The sequence below is a fragment of the Pempheris klunzingeri genome, chromosome 3 (assembly GCF_042242105.1).
Source record: "Pempheris klunzingeri isolate RE-2024b chromosome 3, fPemKlu1.hap1, whole genome shotgun sequence".
Taxonomy (NCBI): domain Eukaryota; kingdom Metazoa; phylum Chordata; class Actinopteri; order Acropomatiformes; family Pempheridae; genus Pempheris; species Pempheris klunzingeri.
The window spans coordinates 525145-539425 of NC_092014.1; the positions used below are offsets into that span (position 1 = coordinate 525145).

At 45.1% G+C, this 14281-nt stretch overlaps 1 protein-coding gene across 1 annotated transcript; it reads right to left on the bottom strand.

The window, feature by feature from the left end:
• Nucleotides 1–1366: 1366 nt before the first annotated feature.
• LOC139198850 (NLR family CARD domain-containing protein 3-like) lies at nucleotides 1367–11828 on the bottom strand. The gene is made up of 8 exons (XM_070827813.1): nucleotides 11772–11828; nucleotides 10064–10384; nucleotides 9691–9759; nucleotides 5716–7570; nucleotides 4683–4856; nucleotides 4343–4516; nucleotides 2293–2339; nucleotides 1367–1917 (listed from the first exon to the last, which is right to left on the bottom strand). The coding sequence occupies exons 2-8, from the start codon at nucleotides 10335–10337 to the stop codon at nucleotides 1367–1369; spliced, it is 3144 nt and encodes a 1047-aa protein (XP_070683914.1). The 5' UTR covers nucleotides 10338–10384; nucleotides 11772–11828.
• Between the last annotated feature and the right edge of the window lie 2453 nt (nucleotides 11829–14281).

Below are 14281 nucleotides of genomic sequence, written 5' to 3' on the forward strand. Positions count from 1 at the left end.
CAGGTCCCGCTGATGTGGTTCTCTGGTTCCTGTAGATCCTGGTCCCAGTTCTGCTGATGTGGTTCTCTGGTTCCTGTAGATCCTGGTCCAGGTCCCGCTGATGTGGTTCTCTGGTTCCTGTAGATCCTGGTCCCAGTTCTGCTGATGTGGTTCCCTGGTTCCTATGGATCCTGGTCCTGGCCCCACTGATGTGGTTCTCCATCAGCCAATGGATGTGCGTCTGTCCAAGGCTACAGCCTGTCCGTCCTTGGGAGCTGGATCTCTCCTTCACTGTGCTGCTCCCGGAGGTTTCTCTTTTCCCACTGGGTTTTTTGAGTTTTTCCTTCCCGAAGAAGGAGGGTCATAAAGGGCAGGTGATGCCTCGGACTGATCCATCGGACTGATCCATCGGACTGATCCATTGGCCTCATCGACTGCTGGACTCTTTATTAGATTGTTTGTTCGCTTACACTTGTTTATTTCAGTGAACTTTGTAAAGTACTGTGAGACACTCTGTTGTGATATTGGGCTCTACAAATAAAATGAATTGAAGACAAACTGACAGGGGGTGAATGCCAGAACCAGACTTAAGTAGCCGACAGACTGATTACTTGCAGGTGATCACACAGAGAGAGAGACACACAGAGACAGACAAACAGTGCCACCTCTGGCCACGGGCAGGAGCAGGAGCAGTGGTCCTGACACACACTTTCTGGTTATATCACCTTTTAGATCACTTTGACAGCAAAGACTTTTAAAAGGTCAAACATGCACCAGTGAATCCTCCAGTTCAGCCATCAGATGGGTGAATAGTTCCCCCTTTGGAGCACAAACGTCTTTGTGTTTCCTTGTTGAGTTGACTTAGACGGACCGTAACAAAAAGAGGAACTTTCATAGTAAAACACTTGATGCGTCAAACTCTGCTCGTGTTCACAGCGTGTGGATTTTGTTCCCCGTTTCTTGAGGTGTAGTTGTGTTACGTGGCCGCGGTGCTTCAGCAGACGGCTGCAGGTGACATGAAACACTGGCTCGGTTTCTATGAAGCCTGCGAGTCTGGTGGACACTTGGAGGGTCTCCCCGGGCCAGAGAGCCTCCCAGGAACTAGATCAGGACCGGTGGGCCGCAGACTAACAAACCCGAGTACAGGCTGAAAATTAGGGTTCTTCAAAAACGTTAATTAGAAAAAATAGAATATAGAAACAGAATTTTAATTATCTCCACCAAAACCTGAAATTAGACTTCAAAACTATGAAGTCTTCAAATTATTTCAATGTATTTTACACCATGAACATGAGTGCATTCACCAAAAGTATGAAATCAAAATAAACTAATGTGATTTTGAGTTAGTTAGTTTGACACAGGAGGAGACCCCCCCCCCCCCCCCCCCCTACAGAGAGCACAGGGACACTGAGGAAGCAGTCATGAAAGACCAGAGTCCAAACCCAGGATACAGAGGCTCAGTGAAGGTGGTCCTGATGGTGTGGAGGTGGATCAGTGAGTCAGAAGAGACTCTGTAGAAGGACAGAGAGCCGGCAGGACAGTCCAGGTACACTGCTACTCTGTTAGAGGAGGAGGAGGAGGAGGAGGAGGAGGAGGAGGAGGAGAATATAGTTTTCCTATTGTGCCAAACAGAGTACCTCTTGTCAGAGTAGAGGAGACTCCAGGACTGATTATTCAGTCCAAACCTGGAGTGGGGATCGTCTCCTCTGATGATTCCTCTGTAGCTCACTGAGATGTCGACCATTGTTCTCCACTCCACCTCCCAGTAGCAGCGACCAGTCAGACCGTCTGTACACAGCAGCTGGCGACACCTGTCGAACCTCTCTGGATGATCAGGATACGGCTGCTCCTTCGTCACCGCTGTCACCGTCCTGTTGTTGTCGGACAGTTTGAGCTTTCTGTGCACTGTGTTTGTGTCCACTGTGAGTTCACAGGAGTCTGAAGACGACAGAATACAGCAGCAGTTTATCACCTGACACTGCTGATTTGTTGCTTTATCAACGGCCTGACTGTTAATCAGATCAAAGCATCTCAGCGACTCGTCTTTGTGGATCCTCTTTCAAACTAACAGTTGAATAGAAATAGAAATCACAAGTGCCATTAGACAGTAGGGACATAACTGTGATCATTTACAGTTTAACTGTGTGTGCTTAATAATCCTGGCCTCTGATTGGTTAAGATGTGTAACTTAGTGTCTGTGCTTATTAGATGATTTAGGTGAACTACAAAGCATTTGACTGTGTTTGCCGTTCTTACTTTACTTACAATGCTGATTCAGACAGTTTGAACATGAATCAAAGTGAACAGACTCACACTTCCTCAGACCAGGCTTCAGCCTCTGCTCTCCACCATGGTCCAGCCTGCAGGAAGAAAGAGTCAGGATGAACCTTCAGAAGCTTCCTCATCACTGATCTTCAGAAACCTTCACATAATGCACAGACTCAATTCAACTTTGCATAAAGTGCACCAAGCCACAGCACCAACCACATCGTCAAGTTTGCGGACGACACAACTGTGGTGGGCCTCATAACTAACAACGATGAAGCCAACAACAGGAAGGAGGTGAGCCAACTGGTCCAGTGGTGTAAAGACAACAATCTCCTCCTCGATGTGGGGAAAACCAAAGAGATTGTCGTCGACTTCAGGAGAGGAGATTCACAGCACCCACCACCAACCATCGACGGTGCTGCTGTGGAGAGGGTGAGCAGTACCAAATTCCTGGGAGTGCATATGTCTGAGGACCTCCCCTGGTGTGACAACACCACATCGCTGGCCAAGAAGGCTCAAACACGCCTCTTCTTCCTCTGCAAACTGAGGAGAGCACGAGTCCCACCCCCCATCATGTGCTCCTTCTACCGGGGCAACACTGATTGCGGTATGGAGGCAGCACTGCCTCCTGCCGAAAGACTCTGCAACACATAGTGAATACAGCCAGCAAGATCATCAGTGCTCCTCTGCCCTTTCCACACCCGCAGAGCCATCAGCATCGCTGGTGACCCCCCCACCCCTCACACTCCCTCTTCAGTCTCCTGCCTTCAGGGAAAAGGTACCGGAGCCTCCGGGCCGCTCCACCGGGCTGTTGAACTGCTTTGTCCACCAGGCAGTCAGGATGCTGAACTCTGTCCACACTTGGTAGGAGGAGTTAACTTGACGTTTCTCATCCTTCTAGTCAAGTCACGTCAGATGTTTTTCATATAGCGTACCCTCTGTCCGTAGACCCATACGGACCCTTTTAAACAATGGTAAAAACTTGAGGAAAAGAAACAGAGGAGGGATCCCTCTCCTAGGATGGACCAAACTCCATCAGTCATTCCTCAAGTGAGCTTTAGTCATTATTGGTGCCGACATGGACTACAGTTCTAATAAAGGTCATGGTGGGATATGCCTGGGTTCCCTGTTTCTCAGATTACCCTCTGTGTCAGAGGCATTGGCAGTAACCTGTGGCTGGCAGCACTAACCCAACGTTACTTTTCCAATTCTACACAGAATCTAATTTCTGATTTTTCAATGTTCCCCAATTAAAGGGGGATGGGAGGGAGCAACAACTTTTTAAGATTTTAAGTTTAGTTTAGAATATATATGAAAAAGTACAGTATGAGGATGTGGAAATATATCAAATGATTAATAATATGCCAATATTACATCAATGTAATGATGATTGATTGCACAACAATTGCACTGCCAATCTGTATTAAATTAGAAAATACAATATTTGCCAAATTTAACGTGACTTGTGGTATAAGCAATACCCAGTTTGTTAGGATCCTGTTGGTTTCTGTCTCCTCTACCTGCCACCTGAGCAGAGGTTACTCCAGGTCACTCCGCCCACGCACCTGCAATTCACACACACCTGACACCAATCTCCAATCAGGCCACCCCCTCCTTCCCTTCCTACATAAACCCAGCCAAGATAACCTGCTCCCTGCACCTCCAGCCTGTCTTCCCCGGTCTCTGTCCCCCTGCTGCTCCCTGCTTGTCTCCCCTGGTCCCCACCCCGTTCCTGCTTCCCACTAGCCCCTTTTCCCCGACCTTGCTCCTATCCGTTGGTTTAAATAAACCCATCTGTCTCCCAACCACCCAGATGTGGGTTCAGCCGGTTTAGTTCCGCACAACACAGTTATGTTCTATCGATATACAGGTACAGAGACAGATAATGTTGTTGGTTGAGTACAGATAATGATGACTCTGTACACCTCTATTAGTTAGGAGGTCAGTCTGAGGGGGGCAGGGACTCTCAGCACATCAGCTACTGTCCTCACTGTTATCAGCAGTGCTGCTGCTGCAGACTGAGAGCCAACAGTCCTCAGCTTGTCAGTGTGACAGAGAAACAGAGTGTGTGTGAGCTCTTGTTGTCTGGTCCTACCTGAGAGTCTCCAGTCTCCAGCGTGGATCCTCCAGTCCAGCAGACAGCAGCCTCTCTCCTGAGGCTCCTGGATGGTTGTAGCTCAGGTCCAGCTCTCTCAGATGGGAGGGGTTGGAGCTCAGGGCTGAGGCCAGAGCAGCACAGCCTTCCTCAGTGACCATACAGCCTGACAGCCTGGAGACACACACACACACATTCTGGTGATATTGGTAATTGTTTGGCTTTATCTTACATATTTCCTTTAACTAGACTTTTCTTTATTGATCTCCCATAGAGGGAAATTTGCGACTATCAAGCAACATTTAAATGTTCATCTGTCGAACCAAAGCTGAATCCTGACCTGAGAGTCTCCAGTGTGCAGTGTGGACTCTCCAGTCCAGAGGAGAGCTGCTTCACTCCTGAATCCTGCAGGTCGTTGTTGCTCAGGTCCAGCTCTTTCAGACTACAGGACTTGGAGCTGAGAGCTGAGGACAGAGCGGCACAGCTTCTCTCTGACAGATTACAGCCGCTCAGCCTGAAGGAGAGTTGGTGTTGAAGACAAACACTTACTGTCATCTACTGTGGATCCCAAGTGACATAGAGATTTGTTGGACAATTAATGTCTTTTTTTGAATAAACTACTGGACAAGGCTCCATTCATCTGAGGATGTACAATCACACTGATGGAACAATTTAAAAGGTTGTTCAATTAATCTAGAAACCAACAAATTGACCAGATGAAATCACTTTACTTAGACTTTAACTAGTTGAGAACAACCCTACACATGGATAAACATACAAGTAGCCATTGCCAAACAACAGAGCAGTTCTCTCAAGAGATGTTAAGTTTCATGTACAGAATCGTATTTCTTATGGGACAGAAATAATTATGGACTCTGTATATAGTTGAACTTTAAGAAAGTAACATGGCATGTAGGCTCTTTTAATAGAAGTTAAACTTTTTTGAGTAATTGTTTCAAAGACATTGAAAACAATTAGGGGCTGGAAAGGTAGGAGCCTAAATGCCGTTTATTGATGTTTGATTGGTTTGCATGTAATCATTTAGCATGGAGCATTTTTTAACCTCTTTGGAAATGGAGTTTGGAATCTCTGAGTGGTCCTGCAGATTTTTTGATATGGATTATGAGTGGAATCATTAGAGTGTCAAGCTCAGGCTTCATTCATTGGTAGCCTCCTATGACATTATACTGCATATATCTTGTTTATTTATATATTAACACTATACGTATGTATACACTCTGTGCTTTTCTTTTTTGCACTCCTGGTTAAAAGTTAAGATGCCTTCATTGTTTCAGTTCTTGTACTCTGTATTATGACAATAAAGTTAAATCTAATCTAATCTAATGTCATACAGTTAGTATCTGTGCACTTACAGAGCTTTTCTGGAGGCTCTGACCACTGGCAGCAGCCTCAGAAGAACCTCCTCTGAAGCAGAATATTTCTTCAGGTCAAACTCGTCCAGATCTTCTTCTGATGACACTAAGATGAAGGCCAGAGCTGACCACTGAGCAGGAGACAGTTTATCTGTGGAGAGACTTCCTGATGTCAGGGACTGTTGGACCTCCTCCACCAGAGAACGATCATTCAGTTCATTCAGACAGTGGAGCAGGTTGATGCTTCTCTCTGGAGACAGATCCTCACTGATCTTCTTCTTGATGTATTTGACAGTTTTCTGATTGGTTCTTGAGCTTCTTTTCTTTTTCAGTAGGTCTTGAAGGTGATCCTGATTGGTCTGCAGAGAAAGACCCATGAGGAAGCGCAGGAACAAGTCCAGGTGTCCATTTGGACTCTGTAAGGCCTTGTCAATAGCAAACCTGTGGACCTTTGTCACAGATGTTTTACTGAAGAGCGTTAGAACAAAGGTTTGTCCTGGTTCAGCCATCACATTCTTGTTTCTGTTAGTCAGTGACATCTCCACATAGAGAGCCGCCAGAAACTCCTGAACACTCAGATGGACAAAGCTGAACATCTTGTCTTCATCTTTCTTCCTCCCACGTTCCTCTTTAAAGATCTCTGTGAAGACTCCTGAGCACACTGAGGCTCCACTGACATCAATGCCACTCTCTTTTAGATCTTTCTCATAGAAGATCAGTTTGCCCTCTTCCAGCTGGTGGAAAGACAGTTTTGCTAATGAGTTAACGTACTGAAAGCACTTTTCTGGGCCGTACTTATCTTTTGTCTGATCAATCTGAAACACCAGGAATTCTGCGTACATCTCAGTCAGGGTCTTGGGCAGCTCTCCTCCCTCTCTGGTCTTCAACAAATCCTCCAGAACCGTAGCACTGATCCAGCAGAAGACCGGGATGTGGCACATGATGTGGAGGCTTCGTGATGTCTTGATGTGGGAGATGATTCTGTCGGCTTTCTCCTCATCTGTGAATCTCTTCCTGAAGTACTCCTCCTTCTGAGGGTCCGTGAACCCTCTGACCTCTGTCATCACGTCAACAAAGTCAGAATGGATCTGACTGGCTGCTGCAGGTCGTGTGGTTATCCAGAGACGAGCAGAAGGAAGCAGTCTTCTCTTGATGAGGTTTGACAGCAGCACATCCACTGAGGTCGACTTTGTCACGTCAAACTTAAATGCCTGAGTTTTATTGGTTGAACAGTCCAGCTGAAGGCGGCTCTCGTCCAGTCCATCCAAAACAAACAGGAGTTTGAATTCACTCTTGTCATAGTTGGTGTTTCCTGACGACTGCAGAGATGTAAAGATGTAATTCAGAGCTTCTTCCTTGATGCCTCTGGTCTCTGTGATACATTCATGAATTAGTTCTGCCAAACTAAACTTTTCTCCCTTCCATAAATTCAGCTGGCGGAAGGTGAAGGCGAATATCAGATGCACATCTTGATTGGCTCTTCCTTCAGTCCAGTCCAGCACAAACTTCTGTACAAGAAAAGTTTTGCCAATTCCTGCAATTCCATTGGTCAGCACAGTTCTTATGGGTTTATATCTTCCAGAGGGGGGTTTGAACATGTCACTGGGTTTTATTGATGTCTCTGTTCCTGATGGCTTCACCACCGCCTCAATCTGCCTGACCTCATGCTGTTTGTTGATGTGTACGTCACCCCCAGCTGTGACGTACAGCTCTGTGTAGATATCATCCAGAGGTTGCTCGTCCCTCTTCTGTGACCATCCCTCCTGTGCACACATAAACTTATCCTGGAGGTTTGACTGAAGCTTCTGTTGGTAATATGAGATGGGATGAGGCTCTGGTACTGGAACAATCTGAGCTGTGGGACATAAAAAGGAAAAACCTTCATAGAATTACGCTGCATATGAACGGATGTCTCTTTTCTCACCTTTATTAGTAAATGCTTCTTGTGTTTTGTTTCTGAGGAGAAACTAAACTACAGTGAAACTGACTTTTGCAGCTACAGGTGGTCTGTGGGAAGTATTCTAATAATCAGAGATTTGTAATTAAAATTCCAAGTGAGAAAGAGATTTTTAATTAACAAATCAAATCAAATCAAAGTTTATTTCTACAGCCCTTTCCAACAGCCCAAAGGGTGACCAAAGTGCTTCACAAATAAAAAACCAAAGGAATGATTTTAAAAACAGAAACATGACTTAAAATGGCAGTAAAATAGACAATAAAAATAGACAGTATTAAACCACTAAAATATACAGCTAGCTGGTAATTCTGGCTGTAGCTCTGACAACTATTGATAACTTCTGACGGCCAAATTGGCCTAGAAATGGTGCAAGACCAAACATCTGGGGGGCTCATATTGTTCTGTCTGTCTGTCTCTCTCTCTCTCTCTAACCTCCACCCAACATGGACCCTGACAGAAAGTAGCCCACCGCTGAGCCTGGTCCTGTTCGAGGTTTCTTCCCGTTAAAGGGGAGTTCTTCCTCCACTGTGTTTGTGACATTTGTCATAATATATTGACTTTTTCCAGCATTGTTTTGTCACAAACTATTGTTAACTAGAAACCCTGATGTTGCAACAAAATGTTCTTCTGGTGTTAAATTAGAACTTTAAATCATAAAGTGTTTCACATGTTTCTCAGACGTTGTGCAGGTCAGTGTGACCTGACAGACTGGTGTCTCCTCTATTGTTTTAAGAAGCAGATATAATATCTTGATTGTAAGAAACAGAAAGTTCTTGTTCTGTAAACATATTCCTGATAGACACAAGCCTACGCAGACAACGCTGACAGCTGGTGGAGACTGACGTACGGACCCACCAGACCAATCGAACAATGGTTACATGTGATATTGTGATACTCTACCCTTTAAAATCTGTTGGAAAACCCAGTTCTTGGCTCCTCTGGACCCCCCAAGGTCTGTCATGAGCCCAGTGCTGCCTGAACCCCAGCGTAAAGGCGCTTCTGAGACCTGACTGAACCCTCCGGCTGATCTGTGAATATCTCATTAAAGAATGCAGGTGTTTCTTCACTATGTCAAGCTGTTTTATTTAGTCCAGTCTTGTTTCATGTCTGTGTTGTCTCGTGACTTCCTGTTTTATTTTGTAGTTCACGTTCCCCTCTCGTTTGTTAGCTTCACTGTCTTCACCTGTCTTTGTGTGTCTGCCCCGCCCTGATTGTTTCCACCTGTGTTCACTCACCTTGTGTGTATTTAGTCCACGCCTCTCTTTGCCCTGTGCCATTTCGTCATGTTCTTTGTGTCAGTGTTGAGTCACGTAGAGCTTTCAACTGTTTTTCTTTGCTCTTTGGATTTTTGTTTCAGTCGTACTTTTCCTCCTCAAGATTGGGTTTTCTGTTTATACATGTTGTTTCCTTGCAAGAGTGATTTTCTCTTGTACTTTTTCAAAGAGAAATTCTCATTAAGTACTTTTTATTTTGAGCTCCTTTGTCTAGTTGTGCATTGGGGTTCATGCCTCAGAGCATTTCCTCTGAAGGAGGTTTGACTGACGCGCTGCCCTTTTCAGACACATTATTCAAGTGTCACTCTCAATAGGACATCGCTGATCTTTGGAAAAAACTAAAACTTCCACTTTCAAGTTGAAATCCCAAAGACATGTGATCCTCATCACCGTCTGGTTCTGATGTGGTTCCGGCTTTGCCCTGACAGATCTTATGCTTTTAATTGTGTGCCTCCAACTGAGCCTGAACACACACTGATTCTAAACATGCTGTAGTTTTCTTCTAGAGAAAATTCATAATATGCCGTAGAAGGGAATTATTATTCACAGTGACACCAGTCTAACAATACCAGAAATAAGGACTATAAAGCCTACAATTAAAACACATTAATTTATTGACATGTATGTCACATTTTTGTCAGTTCTTACTGAATTTAGGACTTTAAAACCTGCAGGCTGCTCCACCTAAATCTCATGAAGTCCTTCTGTCTTTGCTGTCACTCAGTTATATTAACCTTTATTTACCTTCACTCTGAGAGGAGGACGGTCCTCTGTTCTCTGGAGCCTCTCCAACATCACCGACATCCACTGACACTGAGAGACACAGATCATGTGTTATATTGACTATTTGACATCAGTGCTTCTTTACTACATTTTACCCGTAAAGAATACATTTTGCTGTAGGATATAGTGATCACTGACACATGATATAAAACTTCTTCTCACAGTCGATCAAATGTTCATTTGTTAGCATCTTCCTCTCAAATAACAACAATTGATATCTTAAACCTTTTCTCATAATTATGAAATGTATTGTCTTTAGTGAACACAGTGAGGTTCTGCGCTGATGTGCTGTTCTTTTTATCTGAAAATACCAACAGAAGAAAGTGTGACTGACCTTGTGGTGGTGATTTGGTGTCTGACAGCTTCTGCACCAGATCGTTCCTGTTTATCTTCTCTAAAACCTTCTTGGTCACCTTCAGAGCTCCATCAGGTTTGTAGGTGTTCACCATCAGATCCACGGTGTCCCTCCTCTCTGCCCCCTCCAGCTGGGACACTTTAATGGGTCCGCAGCCTTCCAGGCTGTCGAGCTGCTGCAGAAACCATTTGAAGCTCCTGAATTCATCGTCTTTTAAACCGTCCAGAGTGTTCAACAGGTCCTCTGGAGTCATCGTGGCTGCCTGCTGAGATCAGACGGTGTTTTCAAGCAGCAGGAAACCTGATGGATCAGAGCAGAAACAGGAGCTGTGATTGGCCGACACAGCAGCTGTGTTGGTGTGACTTCATCATTAAATGGAAACTGTGAATGTTAAAGCACAATTACAACAAACTATCAAATCCCCTCACTCACTCAGGAAACCACACATGTAACAAGCTTTTGTTCCACCAGCTGTTCGTTGTTGAAATAAAGGTTTTGTTGCTGTAGTTAGCCACTCACCAGATGACACTAAACACCACAGTACAAGAACCTTCATGATGGGTTCATGAATCATCAGGAAACAACAACTTATAGTTTAAGACGTCTAAATCACATTGACCAATGAAACGTCTAGTATTTCAGAAGGACAACACGAGTCAGCTCTGAGATGAAGAAAATGATTGGCTCCATTTTTGTCATCAGAACTGTTTACAAATGTGAATGGAGAGCTGTGGAACTGTGTCTCAGTCCTCAGTCACTGCATGTGAATGCAGTTCAGAATAACAACCTGGTTCAGAGTCTCTTTGCGTTTGGGGGACACCACAGGCTGGTGAAGCCGGATAGGTGAGCTGGTGAGCGGAGCGAGGAAGGTCAGGACAGTGGGAGCTTCTGGGGAGGGGGAGTACTCGTCGGAAACCATGTCGACCTCCCCCTCCGCTTCAGGACGTGTCTCATCCTTGTCTGGTGAAGATTCCACATCATAGTGTCGGTGTGGTTGGAGAGCTCAGGGGAACAGGAGAGGGGTTGAGTCACCAAGTGTTGGTCTGCCTGCCCCTGCTGCCTCCCAGCGCCGTGCCTGGATGTGTCAGTCTATCCGGGATGCCAGTTCGACCGGCTCATCTAGGGAGGAGGGGAGGAAACCAACTTGTCCCTCAAGACAACATATTAACTCACCATCCACTGAATGATAATTTCCGACGAGTACTCCCCCTCCCCAGTAGCTCCCACTGTCCTGACCTTCCTCGCTCCGCTCACCAGCTCACCTATCCGGCTTCACCAGCCTGTGGTGTCCCCTTCCAACAGCCTCCAACATTTCTGACCACGCCAACAACGTGTCACAGCAAATGAACTCAGAACTTTCTCAAAATGTCCATTTCTGAAGTTGTGAATAACACCAGGCGCATGGAGTCAAAACAATGTGCCTTCCCGAGTATAAAAGAACCCGGATCCATGGAGCACTAGTGTACCAGGTCTGCCGAGGCAGCTAACTTCCTGTTAGCCCTGTGCTAACTTCCTGTTAGCCCTGTGCTATAATCAATGGGAATGAAATGATTTAATCATGTGGTTCTTCTAGCAGCACTGTTGCTTCACAGCAAGAAGGTTCCAGGTTCTAACCTTTCTGTGTGGAGTTTGCATGTTCTCCTCATGCTTGGGGGACATGCAGGTTAATTGGAGACTCTAAATTTACCATAGGTGTGACTGGTTGTCTGTCTCTGTGTGTCGGCCCTGTGATTGGCTGGCGACCAGTCCAGGGTGACCCCGCCTCTCGCCCAAAGTCAGCTGGGATTGGCTTCCATGACCCTGAAGAATAAGCAGTGTAGAGGATGGATGGATGAATGGCTCCTGTAGACTCCCTGAATGTTATCGGACCATATGGATCATTTTCCGTGTTGTGAAAAAAAATGTATCCGCTGATTCACAGGCGTCTCTTTCACAATGTAAGTCTATGGAAAAAAGTCTTTTTGGGTCCAAAGGCATCATGTGACAGGCGCCATTGTTGTAATTACGCTGTTTGGCCACTGTGTAAAATTAAAGCCCGGAGCACTTCCAGGGGTCTTGCCCTGACCATCAACACTACTTCATCTTCTTCTTTAGAGTTTATTGGCGGTTGGCAAACCAGCTTAAAGGTGCATTACCGCCACCAACTGGACTGGAAGAGGAACGAGAGATTATGCAGGAAAAAAAGAGGGGAAGAAACCTCTTTAGATTCTTTTAGCTAAATCAGACTCTCTTAAAAGCTTAATGATATCACTATATGTATCCTGCCTACTGCTTTCCCCATGAGACCGGTCACTGAAAAATCGTGGTGTTTTGCCTTCCTCAATGACTGACTAAGGTGATTCCTCCTTAATTTCCTACAATGAAGTAATACATGTTCGACATGTTCTGGTTGGCTGCAGTGGCTGCATTTTCCCGTTGGGTGCTTACCTATTCGACACAATGTATGATTAAAACCTGTATGGCGTGATGATAGTTTCTTCCTTTTTCTTCATCCTCTCAGCTAGCCATTATTTCCTTTTAGTTTGGAGGGAGATTCATGTCGGTGTGTTTTGTCAGTCGGCCGTCTGTCACATTACCCACCACAGGGGTCGGGGTCGTCACTCCTCAACCCCCCTTCTGGCTCCTACACCCCACAAATCTAGTTTTGAAAAGTTCATCAACCAAATCCACAGTTTTAAAGCATTTATGGATGAAAAGCCAGGTCAATAATCTTGTTCAATAATAGTAAGTGTGGTTGATCTCCATACCTGCTAACCTCCAGACGCCTGGAGACCAAACCTCAGCTCAGCACTGAACCTCAGGATCTTACCCCAGAAAACTGCTCATTTCACTCATTTTCCAGATAGAACAGAGTTCTTGGATAAACTATTTAGTTTGGTTTTGCCATATAAAGTTAATGATTTAACTTTGGTTTGGGAGCAGGGCCCCACCTCAACCACACCTCTAATCACCTGTCAAGCTTCTTACCCCCAGCCGACCCATTCAGTGCTGTTTGTCTCAGATTTATTGACCTTCCCTCCTGTTCCCATTCATCCATTCATTCAGTATACACTGTACTCATCCATACATCCCTTATCCCATTCAGCTTGCTGTCCCATGTCACTAAGGTGAGTGACAGCTGTGTGTGTTACAGGGTTTTTGTGGGGTTGAAGAGGCTTCTGGTGTAACTACCGACAGACACACAGCCGTCTGTCTGTCAGCTCACTGTTATCAGACGTCTGTTATTAGTGACGCGTCATAAATGTGTTTGTCACCGTGTGAAAAGTGTGATTTAAGTGTGGTTTGAATCCAAACCCATAAATTACACGATCGATACACTGAGAGAGAAAAGCCTGAGACTCTTACCTTCCTCTGATGTGACTGTGGACGTCTGGAGAATCTGAACACATCGACAACATGCTGCTATGTAGCCCAGGAAACTTTGAGAGAAATGAAGAGGGAGGAAGAGGAAGTCCAACTTCACCATATTCAGATTCCTCTTTTTCAACGTGAGTTCCTGTAAATACCCAGGCCACACTGTAGATTACCTCATCAACGCAACCGCAACCCAACAGGAACGAAAAGATTCAAGACTGTTGATGAACGTGTGCCGTCACGACTGAAAGCTGAAGCCGACTCCGGGCCTCATTCAGCTGAGTTGGAGTGTAATTTCCAGGTCAGTCCAACTTCTATAATGCACTTTTAAAAGCCACAGACACAGAAATTAAAACCAGACAATGAAGGGCCGGCCTGACATGCAGAGGCAGCTCATCCCAAAGGTTTGAGATATGTGTAAAAGCACAATTTACCCTGAGCTTCAACCGTGATCGTGGGACAGTTTGAATAATTACGTTTTATATTTCTATTTGTTGTTTTTTAGCTTCACAGAAGTGTCTCTTTCTTTGATTATTGTGCCTGATGCTGCTGAACCCTCTGGTGACTCCATCTTTAAAAAACATGCCCAGAGAACCATTTCTACAGAACATTTAGTTTTAGTGGAGATCCCAAAGACACCAAACATTTCAGGCTGAGTGTTTGGGACACGTATCGAATAGTTTTTCCATTTGACTGGAGGATAAATAACACGGCATCATCAAGCTTCACTGAAGGGTTGGAACAGGTTTGTGGCTTTAACTGATTTTGAGTCACAGAAAAAAGTGAGAGAGATTTACGATAAATAAACATAAATGTTCTTTCAGCAGGTCCTTTGTGTGTCTG